This window comes from Mastigoproctus giganteus, chromosome 1 (assembly GCF_048544385.1).
Source record: "Mastigoproctus giganteus isolate SK-2022 chromosome 1, ASM4854438v1, whole genome shotgun sequence".
Lineage (NCBI taxonomy): Eukaryota > Metazoa > Arthropoda > Arachnida > Uropygi > Thelyphonidae > Mastigoproctus > Mastigoproctus giganteus.
The window spans coordinates 245235395-245255183 of record NC_143575.1 but is presented as its reverse complement, the minus strand read 5'-3'; the positions used below and the strand labels follow the sequence as shown (position 1 = coordinate 245255183).

Sequence of the window (19789 nt, the reverse complement as noted above, 5' to 3'; positions counted from 1 at the left end):
ATGGAGAAGACTATTGTTACTTATTCTCAGTGAGTACCACCACGTAGACGACACCTTTTCAAAGCTATTGGCCTGTTGTCGGTGAGTGGGCAGGTACCCTGGTATTGCATACATGACAACCCAGTTGTGAAGATAATCACACAATATGAGAGATGCCAAAAGGTTTATATGATAATATTTAAAAATAACTAAATGCACAAGGCATAATACGTTAAGAGTAAGAGTTTAATATCTATATAATATCGGTGTAGATACACCATAGATAACTCTTAAGAAACTACGATGGTAGTGTGGGTGGCATCATTTGCTCTGTATAATACACCGATATCATTTGCTCTGTATAATAGCTATATAATATACTGATATTATATAGATATTAAACTCTTATTCTTAATGTATTATGCCTTGTGCATTTAGTTATTTTTAAATATTATCATATAAGCATTTTGGCATCTCTCATGTGTGATTATCTTCACAACTGGCTTGTCATGTCTGCAATTCCAGGGTACCTGCCCACCGACAATAGGCCAATAGCTTTGAAAAGGTGCCGTTTAGGTGGTGGTACTCACTGAGAATAAGTAACAATAGTCTTTTCTATTATTGAAGCGTTACTTATTCGAGGTAGTGCAATATTATGGCAATTTGTTGTGAAGGAAGAGCACAATGAGATACAGAGCAAATTGTGCCGCCTGCACTACCATCATAGTTTCTTAAGAGTTATCTATGGTGTATCTACACCGATATTATATAGATATTAAACTCTTACTCTTAACATATTATGCCTTGTGCATTTAGTTATTTTTAAATAAAATTTTATGAAACTCCATCCATACTACATGCAGGTTGGAGAGACAGACAGACACGTGAAGACAATAGGTGTATTACACAAAAAGGGAGGGGTTTTGACTTGTTAAAGGGGAGGGGTTGTATCCTAATTACTTAAAAAGAATTTGCTGTGAGGAGAAATGAATATGAACTAAAACTAGTAAGGGGTCTAATTATCCATAATGAAGAAAATGAAATGCTTAGTCCATATTCATTTTACTAAAAGTTAATTATATGATTACTAAAAGTTGTTATTTATTAAAATTTGCTGAGAGGAGTCAGTCCACTTTGCAAAGTGGGCTCCTCTGTGTAGTGAACACTTTTCTTGCTCAGTGGTGTTGATTATAGATAGAGAGATTTCACTGTAATATAATTTATTAGATATATCTTTTTCTCTCTTATTTCTAATTACAATTTAATTTACTACTTCTTTCTATAGCAAAATCACACAGTGGAAGTGAAAGTAGTACTGACACTGAAACTGATGACAAGCCATGTGGTCGTTGTGGAAAATATGATCATCCAGAGTGGGTAAGCTAGTCTTCTATTATGCATATTAATGTTTCAAATTTATATGTTAATTCTTTATAGAGTACTATTTTTGTATACTGTAATCTTAAATTCTCAGGTTTTATTGAATAATTTAAGAAACTAATAGACTGTTGTCAAGTATTTGTAAATCTTTTTCTAAAATGATGTGAAATATGTTTGGCTTCTCAGCTGAAAGAATTTTACTAGAACTGCTTATAAAACTTCTTAGCACTGGATACATGTAGATGAGATACATGAGATACATGTAGAAAATTATATGAAATACAAATTTTTTTATCAACAAGTATGTTTTTCCTTTTTGTTTTATCTCTATTCCTTCAAAAATTATTCAGTAACAGGCATTATTTTTCATTTCGCCTCTTATAAACAAATGATGCCAGTTTTTACCAAATTGGGGATATTGAAGGCCCTCTGCATTTAAACAAGTAAAATTAATAAGCAGAAATTCTTAAATTTAAAAGGAATTAAGAGATTACTGATTACTAATTGCATATTAATCCCCTTTTGGTAGCTGTTTTTTAGATCCTTTTAACCACTTAACAATCTTTTGCTTTTCTTTAGTCTACTTTTCAAAGTCTTTTGCTTTTCTTTAGTCTACTTTTCAAAATCATGGTGTTTTTATTTTTATTTTATTTTTTTTTTGTATCCCCAATTTATTAATATTTCTGTTCAAGGCTTAGACTGAAATGGATCTCCAATGAACTGATAACTTTAGTGGTAAAGAATAAAAATGATTGGGATAATTATAAGTTGTCAGGGAACACAAAATCTTATGGTAAGAATAAATTAGTTCTAATTAAGTTACTCAATGTGGTTTGATATGCTTAAGAGTCCAGCTAAAGGCCTGCATTGGTCATCTGTATTTAGATGCAAGCTGCACCTACAGTAACTGAAACCCAACCCACATTTGTATTAAATTTTCTGCATGCCAGTAATAATGCAGTAGTTAATGTTAAATTAAAATAAATCAAACATTAAGTGGAAACTGAATTCTGATTGCTGCTGCTGCAAACACCAACGCCATGCTACGGAACAGCTTGAGAATGGACAGGAAAGGCGGAACTAATTGAAGACCTCATAACCTCCCATTACCTGGGATTCATAACATCACAGGCCATCCTCTGACGTTAACAGCTCAAGGAAAATCCTTCATTGATATGAGCCTAACTAACACCATCCTTCAAATTTCCTACATGCCAGTAATAATGCAATAGTTCGTGTTAAAATATATCAGACTTTAAATGGAAACTGAATTGTGATTGCTGCTGATGCATGCTACGGAATATAAATATTAATAATATTAATATTTTATTGTACATAAAAAAATGAAATTAAAAAAAAGTATGAAACAAATTTATAATATAAATAATTTTAAAATTTTTTTGGTAAGTGACTGTGGTAATACGACATCAAACAGGTTTGGTTGTATTCTGCTGTCTTGGATTAGAAATGCAGATGCAGAAAGCTCTTTCACTTACTGTGCATGGTAAGAATTAAATCCCTTCCATTCTCCAGCAGAGGGAAGGAATGTACTTGACAGAGACCAGGCATAACTGTATAATTTATTCTGATCACTTAATCTGCCAAAATTACACTCAGCACTTACAATGAAAGGACTGCTTCCACCCCAACCCCCAATTTCCAGTCCTGATTTCAAACTCTAAATACTCATTATCTCTCCTTAATTATGTGCTTTTGTATGTATGACAATAAGCTACTTAAAGTATACAGTAATTTTGAATTCCCCACAATGAATGTAATCCTAAAAAGTCAAATTAATTTCAAGTTAAATCAAATTAAAAAGTTAATTTGTTCTTTTAAGCTACAATTTTTAGGAAACTTTGAATGGCATTCTTATTTTAGTTTTAGATACTAATGCTATATAATAATAAATAATAACATCGTAATCAGAGAGAATTTGAAAATCAAAAAAAGGTGTTTGGATTAAAAAATAATAGTTTTTAATCTACAAAACTAATTGTGCCTTTTAAATGAATGTACACAATTTATAAAGATACGAGTAGTGGAGATGTATATAATTTAAATTACACAATAAAAAATAGTACACACCTGATAATTTAGCAAATAATGTTACTTTAAAAAAAAAAAACAGTTAATAAAAACACTTACCTCATATGTTAATATAGGTAACCCTCGTATAACACGGTAGTTTGGTTCCTACAAAATCTGTAATGCGAAACCATGTTATATGGAACTAAGAACCAGTACAGGGGTGGGGGGGATTACTTTTCAAAAGGTCACAAAAATACACCATTTTTTTTTATACATAACTATCGAAAACTTAATATTTATAGTAGTAGTAATAACTTAATATTTTAACTTTATTTTTATAATAGTAGTAACTTAATTAAATAGTAATAACTGAACAAATGTCTTACCTTACAAACTGTGTTACTTGTATGTCAGATATGTACGGTCAGTAATTTTTTTTCAGACAATTTTTTTCCCAATCTACAAAAAGTCACAATCTACACTCTTCAAAGTCATAATTTTTTATGGTCTCAAACAAACACAAATTCAATAGTACAGAACCTAACCCAGGGATCTCCCAACAAAATACAGTGGACCCCTGCTTAGATATAAAGCGCAAATTTAACTTTATTACCTTACCAATTAACAGTTAAATGATGCGTGAAAATTGGAAGAATATTTTCCAGTTAGCAAAATAAAAATAAATTTACATTTACGTACATAGCTTAATTAATATGTACTGTAATATGTACTAATTGATATTTCTGTTCACTGACTTTTTTTTGGTTGTAAAATTTAAAACAGTAAAAATGATAAGAAATTAATAACAAAGAACACGGCACAGATACAAGTTGCAACAAACACGATACGCACAAGTGAGATACAGTGTAATTTTAACCCAGGGATCTCCCAACAAAATACAGTGGACCCCTGCTTAGACATAAAGCGCAAATTTAACTTTATTACCTTACCAATTAACAAAGTTAAATGATGCGTGAAAATTGGAAGAATATTTTCCAGTTAGCAAAATAAAAATAAATTTACATTTACGTACATAGCTTAATTAATATGTACTGTAATATGTACTAATTGATATTTCTGTTCACTGACTTTTTTTTTGGTTGTAAAATTTAAAACAGTAAAAATGATAAGAAATTAATAACAAAGAACACGGCACAGATACAAGTTGCAACAAACACGATACGCACAAGTGAGATACAGAGTAATGAGTTTCTGAAAATTTATATATGTTTTTTGTATGATTGAATATTTCATGGGAGGGTAAACACATTTCACCCATAATAACCCACAGAATTCCACCTATCAGTACTATAGCAAATGCAAGAAGATTGAGTTTACTACCCGTTTATAATTGATTACACTAACAGAAAAGACCAATAAACTGGAAACTGCAAATTGTTTTTATTGTTTTATGGTCGTGACCTCCAGAAACATTCTTTAGAAAAATATCGACAAAGGTGTTCAAAATTGATTCTTATAACAGAACATATGATAACAATGAAAGGGTAGTGCTCCATTATAAAAATGACCTTTTAGAAAGTAAGATAAACTTTGGAAAAATATCACAAATGCAATAGTGACTCATGAGTCAACAACAGGGATTCACAAAAAAGGAATGGAAGCATTGAAAATTACATCATAATGGCAGGGTTTTCCAAGCACAAAAGCTAAAGAATACCGTGTTATGCGAGATTTCCTGCAATTCTCAAACTGTGTTAGAGCAAAACCGTGTTATATAAGTACCGTATTGTGCGAGGACTCCCGCAATTTATCAGTCATGTTAGAGCAAAACTGTGTTGTAGAAGTACCGTGTTATACAGGGTTTGCCTGTATATTAATTTTTGCTATTATTATATTAAATTATTTACATTCGAAAAGTGGAACTGCACCTAACCATGAACCACAAAATGGCTGATGAACCAGCCCACAACCCAACCCAAACTGCATTGTGGTAACCCACAGGTTTTTCCTGCTGTTACCGGACGTAATGCAGGGACTCTTCTAGTAAGGGTTCCTTTTCTTGTGTTAATAGTAAAAAGAAAGGGATAAATCATACTGTCCATATGATACGAATGGCATAATGATGATTGGAAGTTAAATGATTTTACGATAACTGAAAGGAAGATGATCTTATTGGTGGTATGTGTGATGCCAACAAGCCTGATGATGACATATATTAAACTAGCCACATTCAGTATTATGACATTGTCAGGAAAAATTGAGGAGTGTGTGGACATCTTAAAGGACAGAAAAATAAGCATACTTGGATTGAGTGAATCAAAATAGAAAGGAAATGGATGTAGAGAGTTACAAGGAGGCTATTACCTATATTGGTCTTGGGTGATGTAGCGAGGTAGGGTGTAGCCATTATTAGAGATCACAGGATCAAGGAAAGGCTACTGGAGGTGAATAATATCAGTGACAGACTCATGTAAATTAAACTGCAAATGAATGACAGTGAAACATTGAAGATATTACAATGTTATGTACCACAAACAGGTTGCGAAGAAATGCAGAAGCTGGAGTTTGAGGACAAGCTTGAAGAGAACATCACAGGTGGAGATATAGTCTTCATGGGCGACCCGAATGCAAAAGTCAGAGTGGAGAAACAAGGACTTGAATACATTATGGGTCCACATGTTTGGGGACCTAGGAATGATGATGGTGACGGGCTGTTGGATTTCTTTCCACAGAACAGCTTGGTCATAGGAAACACCTGAAGAATATTTGCTGATGCTATCAAGGCAGTGTTAGGTGGGTTGGAAAACTGCTAGCTTGGGGGGTGATTCACAGATTAAAAGGTTAAAAGTAACTGCAGGCAGAGGTGAAGGTGATTCTTGCACTATTTCTATTAGAATAAGCAGTGGCCTGGAGCGAGGGGTGCTGGGGGTTTCAGGGACTGATGGTAGTCATCGTGAAACAGGTGGGTATATCAGATGTGTTAGGGTAACTAAGAATAAGAATAGGTGCATGTATACCAGTGCTAGAAGTATAGTAAATAAATTTGATGAATTTGAAGTGTTGGTCAAGACATCAAAGGCAGATATATTTGGGATATCAGAGATGTGGTGTCACACAGATATTAGGAATGCAGAATTGGAATTTGGGGAGTACAATGTGTGCAGAAAGGATAGACAGGATAGGAAGGGAAGAGGTGTTATGCTGTTAATTAAAAAAAGAAAAACATAAAATCAAAAGAAGTGCATCCAGTTGATATAGATGAACAGTGCACTGTTGAGTCAGTTTTGTGTGACATAAGCACTGCAAAAGCAAAAATAAGAGTAGGAGTGTGCTATAGGCCCAATGACTCGAATGAGTACAAGGAACAATTGTATAGAGAAATAGAGTGGGCTAGTAAATCAGAATGTCTTATATTGGGGGATTTTAACTTCCCAGATATTGACTGGAACTTGTGGTTTGGTCACTCGCACACTAGTAAGATTTTGTGGATTTATTGGATGATTGTTTTCTGCAGCAGCATGTTCGAGAGGCAACTAGAGAGGGTAATACTCTTGATCTGGTTATCAGCAGTGATCATTCGTGTATTAAGAATTTGCAGATAAAGGAACCACTAGGTGGCTGTAATCACAGTGTACTGGTGTGGGATTTACTTAAAGATATAATTACCGTCAGGGGTAAAGGAAAGGGTTTTTGCTTCTGTAATGGTGAGTACAGTGGTCTCAGACAGTTTTTTTAAATTCTGTACAGTGGGATCAACTGATGATAATACCAACAGCAAATTCTAAGTAGGAAGCATTCAAGGAATTAATCGTGGAAGCTACTAAAAGTTTCATACCTGTTAAGAAATATTGTTAAGGTTTAGGCCTAAATGGTTATCAAATGAACTAACGAAACTCATGACAGAGAAGAAAAATGCATGGGATGAATATAAATTATCAGGCAACACCAGAAGCCTATAGTAGATATAAGCTAGTCTGTAATCAAGTCACAAAGGAGGTTAGGCAGGTGAAGTCAGATTACGAGAAATATTTGGCCAAGGATGCTAAGAAAAACAGCAAGGATTTCTTTATGTAAACTCTAAAAGGAAGGGGTGAATCTGAATGGTCCCCTTGATATCGATGGTTCGACTGGTGATGATCCTGCTCAAATAGCAAACAAACTGAATGAGTATTTTGCATCTACATTCACACATGAGGAGTTATTAAGGTTTGAAAATGCCAGAAGATTATAAATTGTAGCAGGGTGCTTAATGATTTTGTAATAACTGAGAGCGAAGTGGAAGAGAAATTGTTGAAGTTAAACATAAGAAAGGCACTTGGGGTGGATGGGATCTATCCAGTTATATTAAAGGAGGCGGCAAAGGAACTAAGCCAACCGTTAGCCATAATTATGGGAGCATCCTTGGACTCGGGAGATCCCCACGCACTGGAGATTTCCAATTCACAAAGGGGGATCGAAGGGTGACACGAGTAATTACAGACCAGTTAGTTTAACGTCTGTTCCGGGTAAAATAATGGAGTCACTGGTTAAAGATGCATTGCAGGATCATCTAGACAAGACTGTAGCAATAATTCAGACAGCATGGGTTTGTTAAGGGAAAGTCTTGTCTGAAAAATTTGATAGGATATTATGATATAGTTACAAAGGAACTGGATGCAAAAAATAATTTTGATATCATATACTTGGATTTCAGGAAAGCTTTGACACTGTTGCACATGGAAAACTACTGTACAAATTGGAGCAGAATGGTATTAAGGGTAAATTGCTACAATGGATAAAAGGATGGTTGAGTGGGAGAAGACAGAATGTGGTAATCAATGGGTGCTGCTCTTCGTGGACTAATGTTATTAGTGGAGTCCCACAGGGTTCGGTGTTGGGTCCGCTGTTGTTTTGCATATTTATCAATGATATTGATGAAGGTATATCAGGCTTAGTGTCGAAGTTTGCAGATGATACAAAGGTTGGCAGGGTTGTTAATGACAGTAATGGCAGTGTGCTACTTCAACAGAATCTAGAAAATTTGGGAAGATGGGCTGGGAAGTGGCAACTGAAGTTTAACATTGTCAAATGCAAAGTACAGCATATGGGTAGAAGTAACCCCAGAGGAATGTACCAACTGTGTGGTACTACACTTAGATAGAAAATGAAAAAGATCTGGGACTAATTGTGCAGTCAGATATGAAGTTTTCTGAGCAATGCATGCAGACTGCCAGGGCAGGTCTTGTGGTTTTGTCAATGATATATAGGAATTTTGCTAGCAGGGAAAAGGAGGTGATTGTCCCTCTGTATAAGGCAATGATCAGTCCATGCCTTGAGTACTGCATACAGGTCTGGAGGCCTCATTTTAGGAAGGATGTAGATTTGCTTGAGCATGTACAGAGAAGGACAACAAGATTGGTGAGGGGAATGAAGGGATCCTCTTACCAAGAGAGGCTTAAGTTCTGCAAATTGCAATGACTGGAGACTAGGCACCTGTGTGGTGATCTAATTGAGGTGTATAAGGCCTTGAATGGATTGAGCACGCTGAATTCTGTTGGGATTCTTCCACTTGTTCAGATTACGAACCTAAGGGGGTATAAATTCAAATTAAGGAAAGACAGATGTAGAATAGATGTGCAGAAATTTGCCTTTAGGCAGATTTCTGCACATGGGTGCTTAATTGCTGGAACAAACTTCCATCTATCGTTTTGGAAGTTGGTAGTTTAAATAAATTTAAGGGGGAACTGGACAGGCATTTGGAGGGAATGGTTATGTGAATTTTTATTTTTTTTATTTATTTATTATTATTATTTTTTTGGCTGATGCTGCATGAGCTCATACACTTGTTTTCTTGCATCAGATGCCACTACTACTACTACCTGGTTCAAGAAGAGAAAGAGTCACAAAGTGACAAGATACGGTTGGGATGGTCAACAGGAATCCCTCCTTGTGGATAAAGAGTGACATAGGAGACTAGTGGACGTCAAAGTCATTCCTAGTGTCTCCTTGGGTAGTGATCACAGGTTAGTTGTTGGAATTTTAAGATTCCCTAAATTGAAGAGGATCAAAATAACACTATTGGTGTGGAAGTTGAAAGAAGAGGAAAAAGGGGCAAGGTTCAGAGAAGAGTTCAGGGTGGTTGTACCTAAGACAGTGCTGGTATAGATTACATGAATAGCGTGGAATCAGAATGGAAAGCATTCAAAGGCTGTATAGTAGAACTGACAGAGCAGGTTTGCAGAAAGACAAGCAATAGAAAGAAATGGAAAGAAATCCCATGGTGGAATGAAAGGACGAGAGAGGCTGTGAAAATCAAGAATAATGCATTCAGGACCTACTTCCAGAACGGAAATGATGATAATAAAAAGAGATATGAAATGGTGAAGAGAGAGAGGCCAAGAGGATAGTTAATGAGGAGAGAAGACTGTGGTTGGAAGAATGGAGTGAAACTCTACAACAAGATATCGACAGTAATAAAAAAAATGCTGTATGGTATGGTGAGGAGTAAGAGAAGAGATAGTGAACAGAGCAAATACTTGATGGATGAGAATGAGAACCTAATAATCAAGGATGAAGAGATAAGAGAAACATGGAAGAAGTATTTTGAAAATCTGTTGAAATCACAGGACAGTCAACAAAAGGGACAAAGGCAGGTTGATCATAAAAGAGTGGATGAAAGAGATGATACAGAGAGAGAGACCAGACAGACTTGAGGCGGAATGATGTATTGCAGGCATGGAAATACATCAAGACAGGTAAGTCTGCTGGTATAGATTACATAAACGGAGAGATGGCCTTTTTGGACATAAAGAAAGCATTTGATGCCGTGAAGAGAGAGAAAGTGTGGGAGGTTTTTAGAAACTTGGGGATAGAGGAACATCTTGTGGAGAGAATTGAGAATATGTACACCAATACAGTGAGAAAGGTAAGAAGTGGGATGAGGTTGACGGAGAGCTTCTAAATAACATCAGGTTTGAGGCAAGGAGGCATCCTGCAACCACTAGTGTTCATAGGTGTCGTGAATGATGTGCAATGTACAGTGGTAGAACAACTTGGACAGGACCTCTGCATATGGGGAGAGAGCAGGGAACAAGTGCAGGGACAAGTTGATAACTTTCTTTGGAACAGAAAGTAAACTGACAGATCTGTAATTACTCATGTCACTCTTTGTGAATAGGAGATATGTTTGCTCATCTCCAGTCCACAGGGGACTTCCACTGAATCCAAAGATGCTCTCATAATTATGGCTGTGGGTTTGCTTATATCCTTAGCTGCCTCCAGTAATATAACTAGATAGATCTCATCCACCTCGGGTGCCTTTTTTATGGTTACTTTAACAATTTCTCTTCCACTTGCTTCTCAGTTATTATAATATCATTTTGCTTCATTAGAGTTTGATAAATTTTTGCCATCCACTTCCCTAAAGAATTCCTTATGTGGGAATGTAGGTGCAAAATACTTAATCAGTTTGTCAGCAACCTTACCAGCTTCACCTGGACCAATGTGATTCATCCCCTTCCTTCTGGTGTTTACATAAGTAAAGCAGTAGTTGATGTTTTTCTCTGCATCCTCTGCCAAAGATTTCTCATAATCTGCCTTAGCATGCCTAAACCTCCTTTGTGACTTCATTACAGGCTAGTTTATATCTACCATAGACTTCTATATCACCTGATAATTTATATGCATCCTGTGCATTTTTCTCCTCTGCCACGAGTCTCATTAGTTCATCTGATATCTATTTAGGTCTAAGCTTTGGACAGTGTGCATGTTCAAAAACTGTCTGACACTGCTGTAGTCACCTTTATGGAAGCAAAAGCCCTTCCTTTTAACCTTGATGGTAGTTACATCCTTAAGTAAATCCCATATCAATCAATACACTGTGGTCATCCTCTCCATCTATTAGTTCTTCTATCTGCAGATTCTTAATGCATGGATTATCACTGCTGATAATCAGATCAAGAGTATTAGTCTCTTTTGTTGCCTTTCTAACATGCTGCTCAAGAAAAGTCAACAATTCCCCTGTTTTTTGGGAAGCACTCCTGCTTTCTTGCAGAAAATCTCCTGCGTTTCGCCTATTTTGACCCAAAAACCTCCTACTTACAAATGCTTTATCTCCAGCTCTTTGAAAGTTAAAAGTTGGTTGTTATTATGAATAGAACAGGGAGCAAAATAGCTGTGATGTAGCAGCAACATTAAGATTCAGTCTTAATGTAGCATGTAGTAATTCTCGAAACTCTGTGTGATAATTGGCTTTCAGAACTTAATACTGACCGTGACTATTAAATAACAAGACTGTTGCAATAAAATAAATACAATCAATGAAATATTTTGTGCCTTACATGTTTCCCCTTCAAAATAATTGCATTGGGTTTGCACACACTGTTCTGTACATTCCTTCCAAGCACAGAAACATTTCTGGAAGGCTTCTGCATGCTCATTTAACACTTTTTTTTTTTTTTGAATGTCTTCAGTGGACTGAAAATGGGTTCCCTTAAGTACACTTTTCAGTTTAGGGAAAGGTAAAAGGGGACTAGGTCTAGCAAGTAGGGTACACTGATTTTGTTTATTTGGCCAGAAACTTGCATACGAGAGACCATGTTGTTGTGTGCTGGAGCATCCAACCTTCCACAATTCAGGTCGCTTCCTTTGATATTCATTATCCTGAAAAAGGCCTCTGAGGTTGGGAAAATTCATATTTTAGTATTAAATCAGCTCACGCCAACCATAAGAATAAGTATTTACTGTAACTAAAATATTTATTTACATATTAAAATAAAATAAATATTTACAAAAACTGCTATTATATTAAATATACATGTAAAAACATTAAAACTGATAAAATCCTTGAGATAAAATACACTAAAATAAACCGGATAAAAACGATAAAAATCTCTGGAGCTTTCGGAAGCTTGCGCTCCCTTCCTCAGCAGTAACAAAACTTCCTGCAGCACGTCCATATATATAACAGGCTCACAGTACCTATACACGTGGTGCAGTCGGCGCATGGTCTGAACTGGAAGCGGAAATAGCTCGGGAACGTGTTAAGCAAAACCGTTCATCCGTACTTAGGATAATAGTTTCAAACAGAGGATGCATACGTATACCTCTGTCCCTATTCATAATATTGTGGTCGGATGAACAGATTCGTAGGCTCTCGAGCCATTTCCGGTTCCAGAACCCATGCGCTCGATCCATGATAACCGCATCCTCTGGGGAAATTTGATGCTGCTTCTCCCAAAAATGTTCGGCCACAGCAGACTTATTGTAATCAGCGGTTTTTATAGCATTTGCATGCTCCCCCAGACGATCCTTGAGCCGTCGTTTTGTCTCACCCACATAACACTCCCCACAATCCGGGCATTTTATCCTATATACTACTCCACTACTCAGGTCCTTTGCTATTGGGTCTTTTACCTGAGACAACACTGTGTGCAACCTCCGCCCGGGAAGCTGCACACAGCGTGTTTTATAGCCCCGCAAAATTCTAGCGAGATGCTCAGTAACGCCCGGATAGTAAGGAATGTATGCGGTAGCGACAGGAACAAACGGTTCCTGACGGTTAGACTCTATTCCTCTACTAAATCTGTCTATGATCCTCTGGGGGTATCCACATTTTCTAAGGTCTGCTGTGACCCGTCTAATTTCACATTCTTTGTCCTCAGAGGTGGTGCAGTGTGACCCTGCTCTATCTAGTAGAGCTTTCACTACACTATTCTTATGCTGCCCAGCTTGTGCTGAACTATAATGGGTGTACTGGCCTCTGCACATAGGTTTTTTTTTTTTTTTTTTGCACACAGTGTTGTCTCAGGTAAAAGACCCAATAGCAAAGGACCTGAGTAGTGGAGTAGTATACAGGATAAAATGCCCGGATTGTGGGGAGTGTTATGTGGGTGAGACAAAACGACGGCTCAAGGATCGTCTGGGGGAGCATGCAAATGCTATAAAAACCGCTGATTACAATAAGTCTGCTGTGGCCAAACATTTTTGGGAGAAGCAGCATCAAATTTCCCCAGAGGATGCGGTTATCATGGATCGAGCGCATGGGTTCTGGAACCGGAAATGGCTCGAGAGCCTACGAATCTGTTCATCCGACCACAATATTATGAATAGGGACAGAGGTATGCGTATGCATCCTCTGTTTGAAACTATTATCCTAAGTACGGATGAACGGTTTTGCTTAACACGTTCCCGAGCTATTTCCGCTTCCAGTTCAGACCATGCGCCGACTGCACCACGTGTATAGGTACCGTGAGCCTGTTATATATATGGACGTGCTGCAGGAAGTTTTGTTAATGCTGAGGAAGGGAGCGCAAGCTTCCGAAAGCTCCAGAGATTTTTATCGTTTTTATCCGGTTTATTTTAGTGTATTTTATCTCAAGGTTCAATTTAATATAATAGCAGTTTTTGTAAATATTTATTTTATTTTAATATGTAAATAAATATTTTAGTTACAGTAAATACTTATTCTTATGGTTGGTGTGAGCTGATTTAATACTAAAACTTTGATATTCATGCAGGCTTGTCAAGAACTTCAATGTAATATGTTTGATTGGCAGTCTGATTTGGTGAGATATATTCAGCCTTAATAATTGCCCTTATGGGTAGTACAGTTCGTAGGATCACCATCCTCTTCACACCGGGTGGAACTGACCTGAGTTCGAATCCTGTCAATGACGGAAGGAATTTTTGTGGTTCATTTTCACAACGTGGCTGAGTCAGTCAGTCTCAGGCAAGGATAGCATTGTTTTTTTCCTTCTGGCAACACTAGGTTTTCATCCAGCAAACAGAAAATTGATCTCAGAACACACACATACACATGCAGTTTACAGACAATTTACATGGACCAGCATGGCCTTAGTTGCCAATGCTCCTAAAAAAACCCAATAACCCAGCCCTTAATAATTTCTTTAATATCAAAGAAAACAAGAAGCATGGTTTTCAATTTTGATTTTTACATTCTTGCTCTTTTTTTTCTCTCTGAGGGATTGTTTTTTCTTCTGTTCATTGACTGTCTTTTAGTTTCTGGGTCATACTGGAACAGCCAACTTTCATCGCTAGTAATTACAGTACTCAAAACGTCTGGATCTTCATTTTTTTTTTTTTTTTTTTTTTTCAAATGACAAAAAAAAAAAAAAAAAACAGAAAAAATGAGTTACTGCCTTTAACACCTTAAAACCAGTCAAGGGTTTCATGCTCCCATATTAAAACCAGTCAAGGGTTTCGTGCTCCCATATTTCATGCTCCCATCACTGTTATAACTAAGCATATATATATGAGGCTAGTAAAATGAAGAAAGCTGACAAGTGACAAACTGTTTCTCTACATAACATTAATGTTATGTAGAGAAACAAAATGTATACCTACCTATATCTACAGATTCAAAATTAAATCGATGGATATGTAATATAAAATATACCAGTTTGTTTATATCAAATTTTAATTATTACTTTATTTATTGTACTAATCACAAAAATGCAGTTAGTAATACAACAAAATTATAATTAATGCTATGAATGTGGTTGTAGAGTGTGACTAAGTTTCTTAATATCAGGTTTTAAAGTACTAGTTCCAATTCTTAAAAAGTCATGTAAATGTGGGTCAGTTAGACATGACATATTTTTGATTTTACATATTTACTTTTTTGAAAAGGTCTGCTTGCATATACATGTACTTCAAAAATTGATGTTACCTTTCTTGCAAAATTTAAAATTTTTGAATAATCTGACTTAGATAATGGTGAATAAAATCGAATTAGATTTTCATTTTTTAATATTGTCTTAGTGCATCATTAGATTGAAGGTCTACCAACTCTAATTGTAAATTCTCATCAACATCGATGGGTATGTCAAACAGATTTTGAAAGAGTTCAAACACCTTTGAATTATTTTTAAAATCAGAAAATCTAGCTGCAAAATTTTCCTGCAACAAACTAAGGTTTTAAACAAAATTTTCGGTGTAAAAATTACAACTAGGCATATTTTTAGATAATTTATTGTAACATGGAAAATGTGAAAAATTATTTCAAAGTAGTTGACTTTTAAATAACTCCAGTTTTGTTTCAAATTCTTTGGCATTATGATACAATTCTTTGACAAGTTTGTCTTGTCCTTGTAGTTTCATATTAAGAAAATTCAGATGTTCACATATATCTATTAAAAAGGCAAGGTTCCACAACCATTTGGGATCTGACAGTTCTGGAACAGTTTCAATTTTTTTTTCATAAATGGATCTATTTTGATCCTAAGTTCAAAAACTCGCTTCAACACGTTACGCAACTGAACCATCGTACTTCAGTGTGGTACAACAAATCATTGTATTCAGCCTCAATAGTTTCAAGAAAATTTTTGAATTGCCGATAATTCAGACCAGTCTTGCAGTAAAATTTACTGTTGATATTACAGTTGATGTGACTGAATCTATGCCAAAAAATTTTCTGCACAAAGACTGTTGGTGAATTATACAATGAAATTGCATTAGTTTTTTTAATATTTTTACTTTCAAGATATTTATGGCTGACCCATGAACCCAATTTTAGTACCAACCATATTTTAAGCACCATCCGTTGTAACTGCTGATAGCAAATCCAAATTCAATTTGAAGCCATCAATTGCTTCTGACACACTCAAAAATATATTTTTGCCTGTTGTATCTTTCAAGCTTTTTAATGAAACTAGCTCTTCCGTTACTGCAAAATTTTGATTTACACCTCAAGTATAAATTAGTAATCCAACTGTATGGCTTGTATCTTCACTGTCATCAATTGCTGTTGAAAAATCTGTGAATTCATGAACACTTTCTAAAAGTTGATTTTGAACATCGGCTTCTAAATCTTCAATTCTTCTCGTTATAGTTGATGAAGATAAACTTACAGATGCAAAATTCTTTACTTTCTCAGGACATACAAACAAACAAATTTGTTTTACAAATTCTCCTTCCGCAAAGGCCCTTCCTTCTTTGGCAATGATTTGGGAGGCTCAAAAACTAGATCTAACTACAGATAAATTTTGATGAGTAAAAGTTCTAATCTTCTGTTGTTGACTTTGAAAAGTTTGGGTTAGTTCTTGGAGTTTTTTCTACCGCAAAGCTCCTTGAAATTTACCATAATTTGTTTTGTGGTGTAGTGACGTTTCACATTATATTCCTTGAACACCTACAAGGCTTCATTGCAAATAAGATGTGCAAGTATCATTGAGCAGTGCAAAAAAGTAATTAATTGGCCACCACTCCTGAAAAACGCAACTCTCACATCAACTTTTCTTTTTTTTTTTTTTTTTTTTTGATATCAACTTCGACATGATTTTTATGGGGTCACTGGAATAAAAAAAATAAATAAAAATACTCGTGAATATTGAAGTAAGCACTGTGTGTCTTAAAATTTTATGAAATATTTTAACATAAAGGTTATTATATTCATATCACTCTTATATCATATGGAATTAGTGAAATTAATAGTATAGTTAATATAAAACTTTTAGTTTTATATTATAATATAAAACTATTGAAAAATTTTATTGAAAAACCTTAAACTATATTATTAATTATAATATAGTTTAATAAAGTGCCGTTTCAGGTATCTTACTGATACCCATCATCAGACCATGCTGTGGGGAGAACAGAAAGAGCTACAAATTTGAATATTTTAGGATATTGCAGTTACAATTAACAATAATACAATTGCAATTACCAATATTACAATTTGCATATTACGATTCTAAAGTATTACGTTTTGAATTGCTGTTACAATAGAAAACAGGTAATCTAAGGTAATACAAAGAGATTAAATTCATGTGCCGACAGCCTACTCTTGCCGGTGCTACCAGAAACTATGTGCATACATGCTGCCAGCAGTTAATTTATAGCAGAGGGATTAACTCCATTAACAAATAGGATAGTGTCATGTTTTTATCCTGGATCCTCGGGGTTCTTGTATAGTAGAAGCCAGGGGTGACCTTTGCTCCAATACTCTGCACATCAGGATTCATGTGCAGGCTGGTTCAGGATCTTACTAGTACCAATCATCAGATCATGCTGCTGGTGCTAGGTTTTATCCTGGAGTCTTGTGTAGTGGAAGCCTAGGGTGACCTTTGCTCCCATACGCTGGACATCAGGGTTGATTTTGCAGTTTGGCAAGGGGTTAGGAAATCCCTAATTACTGTCTCTAATGCCTATTGCTATTTAATGACAGGGTCAATTTTAACGATGTTTTAGACTAGCTTTGAATGAAAATAACAGAATTAATATCTAACGAGCTAAGATGACCACACAGAGGTGTCAACACAATTAATCAACCAACAAATGTTAAATAATCTGTAAAATGTGTTTTTCATTAATTTTATTGTGATCTAATATAAACATTCATTTTTACGATCTAATGAATCGTAAAATTTTTGCGGGCCGTAGTTTAGGGACCCCTTGTTTATGGTCATCACAGTGTAAAACTTCAACAACTTGTCTTTCTTTTTCTTTAAGTCATATACGGTGGTAGTTCCCACGCCATATTCTTCAATAAGATGCCATACAGACACACCATGATCAAGCTTCTGCAATAATTTCATTTTCTGTGCTATCAATAATGAGAAATGCTTCCTTTTCTTCTCATTGTTACCTATAGTTTAATTTTGCTGCTGCATATCTACAATTGTTTTTCACAGTGAAATTAAACTCAAAATCAAAAAAATATAAAAAAAGTATATATAGTGTATATATCAGAGAGCAGCAGACACTTGTGACTGGTAGCAGTTCTGAGACAGTGACCATGCGATAGCATGCAGTATAAGCACGTAGACAGGAAACAAACATTTTCAGATTTTGTTCATTTGTGGTCTTTGATAAGATACTAATAACATGGATATTTCTTAATTATGTATATTAGTGCTATTCAAGAATTTAAAAATTCCTGTTCATATTAAAAATAATATTTATTATTGTCTAATGTTGAAAACGTAAAAGCTTTATAATTAATAAAAATATTTTTACATCAAAATTTTTAAATTTTAGAAGTCATAAATGTACACTTCTCTAAATGTAGTATTTAATAAATATTTAAAAATTCCACCAATTAATCATTGTCATAATGTGGCAACATAGACAATGTAGAATGCAACTGTGTATATATTATTGTCTGGGTTATCATATTAATATGGCCCATCTATAATAGAATACAAATATCTTGTGCATGCAACTAATACCTCTCACCTGCTTGGGTTATGTTGTGCACACAAGTAATGCTCCAAGAAAAAAACTTTCAGTTTTCAGAGCCTTTTGTAATTTTGAATAAGGGATTATGGACCTGTATTTATCTAGTAGAAATTTTAATAATTGCAGGTTTTTTTTTTTTTTTGTAAATTTCAGATTCTTCTTTGTGATAAATGTGATGCCGGTTATCATACTGCTTGTCTCAATCCACCTTTAATGATTATTCCTGATGGGGATTGGTTTTGTCCTCCATGTGAACACGTAAGGCAATTTTATTTTACATGGTCATAATTTAACACAAGTGTGACTGATATTGTTCAATAAATACTATAATTTTAAAATGCGCTATCTTTGTTATCAGAAAATTACCATGAATTTTAACATGCATATTTTACATATACAATTTTGATTATTTGTATATGGTTAGAACTCACTTTTTTTTCTCTTTTTTTTTTGTTATAAGATATATGTTTTTCTGTTCAGTGATAATTTTTCCATTTATCACATAGTTTTATCAAGTAATTATCTGATTCATAATAAAGTAGGCTTGTGATTTAATATATTCAACAGCCATTCAGAGAGGCAGACTATATTTGATGCATGCGGTGAAATCCAAGTTATCCAAACTTAATATGCTTTAGGCATTGGGTGACCTTTGCTGGGCATCCTGCATGTACAGGACGTGCCCTGTATTTAATGATTTTTGTCCAGCGTCCTGTATTGACTTTGTCAGGACACCCTAAATATCCTGTATTCAGCTTTTTTCAGTAAATTACAAAAATTCAGCAGTCTGTGTGACACCACGTCTCTGATATCCCAACAATATCTGCCTTTGATGTCTTGACCAACACTTCAAATTCATCAAATTTATTTACTATACTTCTAGCATTGGTATACATGCACCTATTCTTATTCTTAATTACTCTAACACATCCCATATACCCACCTGTTTCACAATGACTGCCATCCGTCCCTGAAACCCCCAACACCCCTCGCTCCAGGTCGCTACTTATTCTAAAAGAAGTTGTGCAAGAATCACCTTCACCTCTGCCTACGGCTACTGTTAAACTATTAGTCCTTGTATCCCCCCAAGCTATCAGTTTTCTGACCCACCTAACACTGCCTCGATAGCATCAGCAAATATTCTTGCACCCTTTCTATTTAAGTGTATCCCATCCCTGTAGAAGCAGTCTCTCCTGTTAACAAGTACAGTCCAGGCTGAAAAAATTTCTATCCCTTGAGCCTTGCACAATCTTTCCAGGGC

General features: G+C 35.2%; 1 protein-coding gene across 1 annotated transcript in view; it reads left to right on the top strand.

The window, feature by feature from the left end:
• Positions 1-19789, top strand: part of LOC150091724 (uncharacterized) — a 515450-nt gene that overhangs the window by 309306 nt on the left and 186355 nt on the right. Inside the window, exons 10-11 of the mRNA XM_090369463.1 lie at positions 1265-1356; positions 18682-18786. Coding sequence (XP_090225589.1) covers positions 1265-1356; positions 18682-18786 — 197 coding nt within the window. The remainder of the gene's footprint in view (positions 1-1264; positions 1357-18681; positions 18787-19789) is intronic.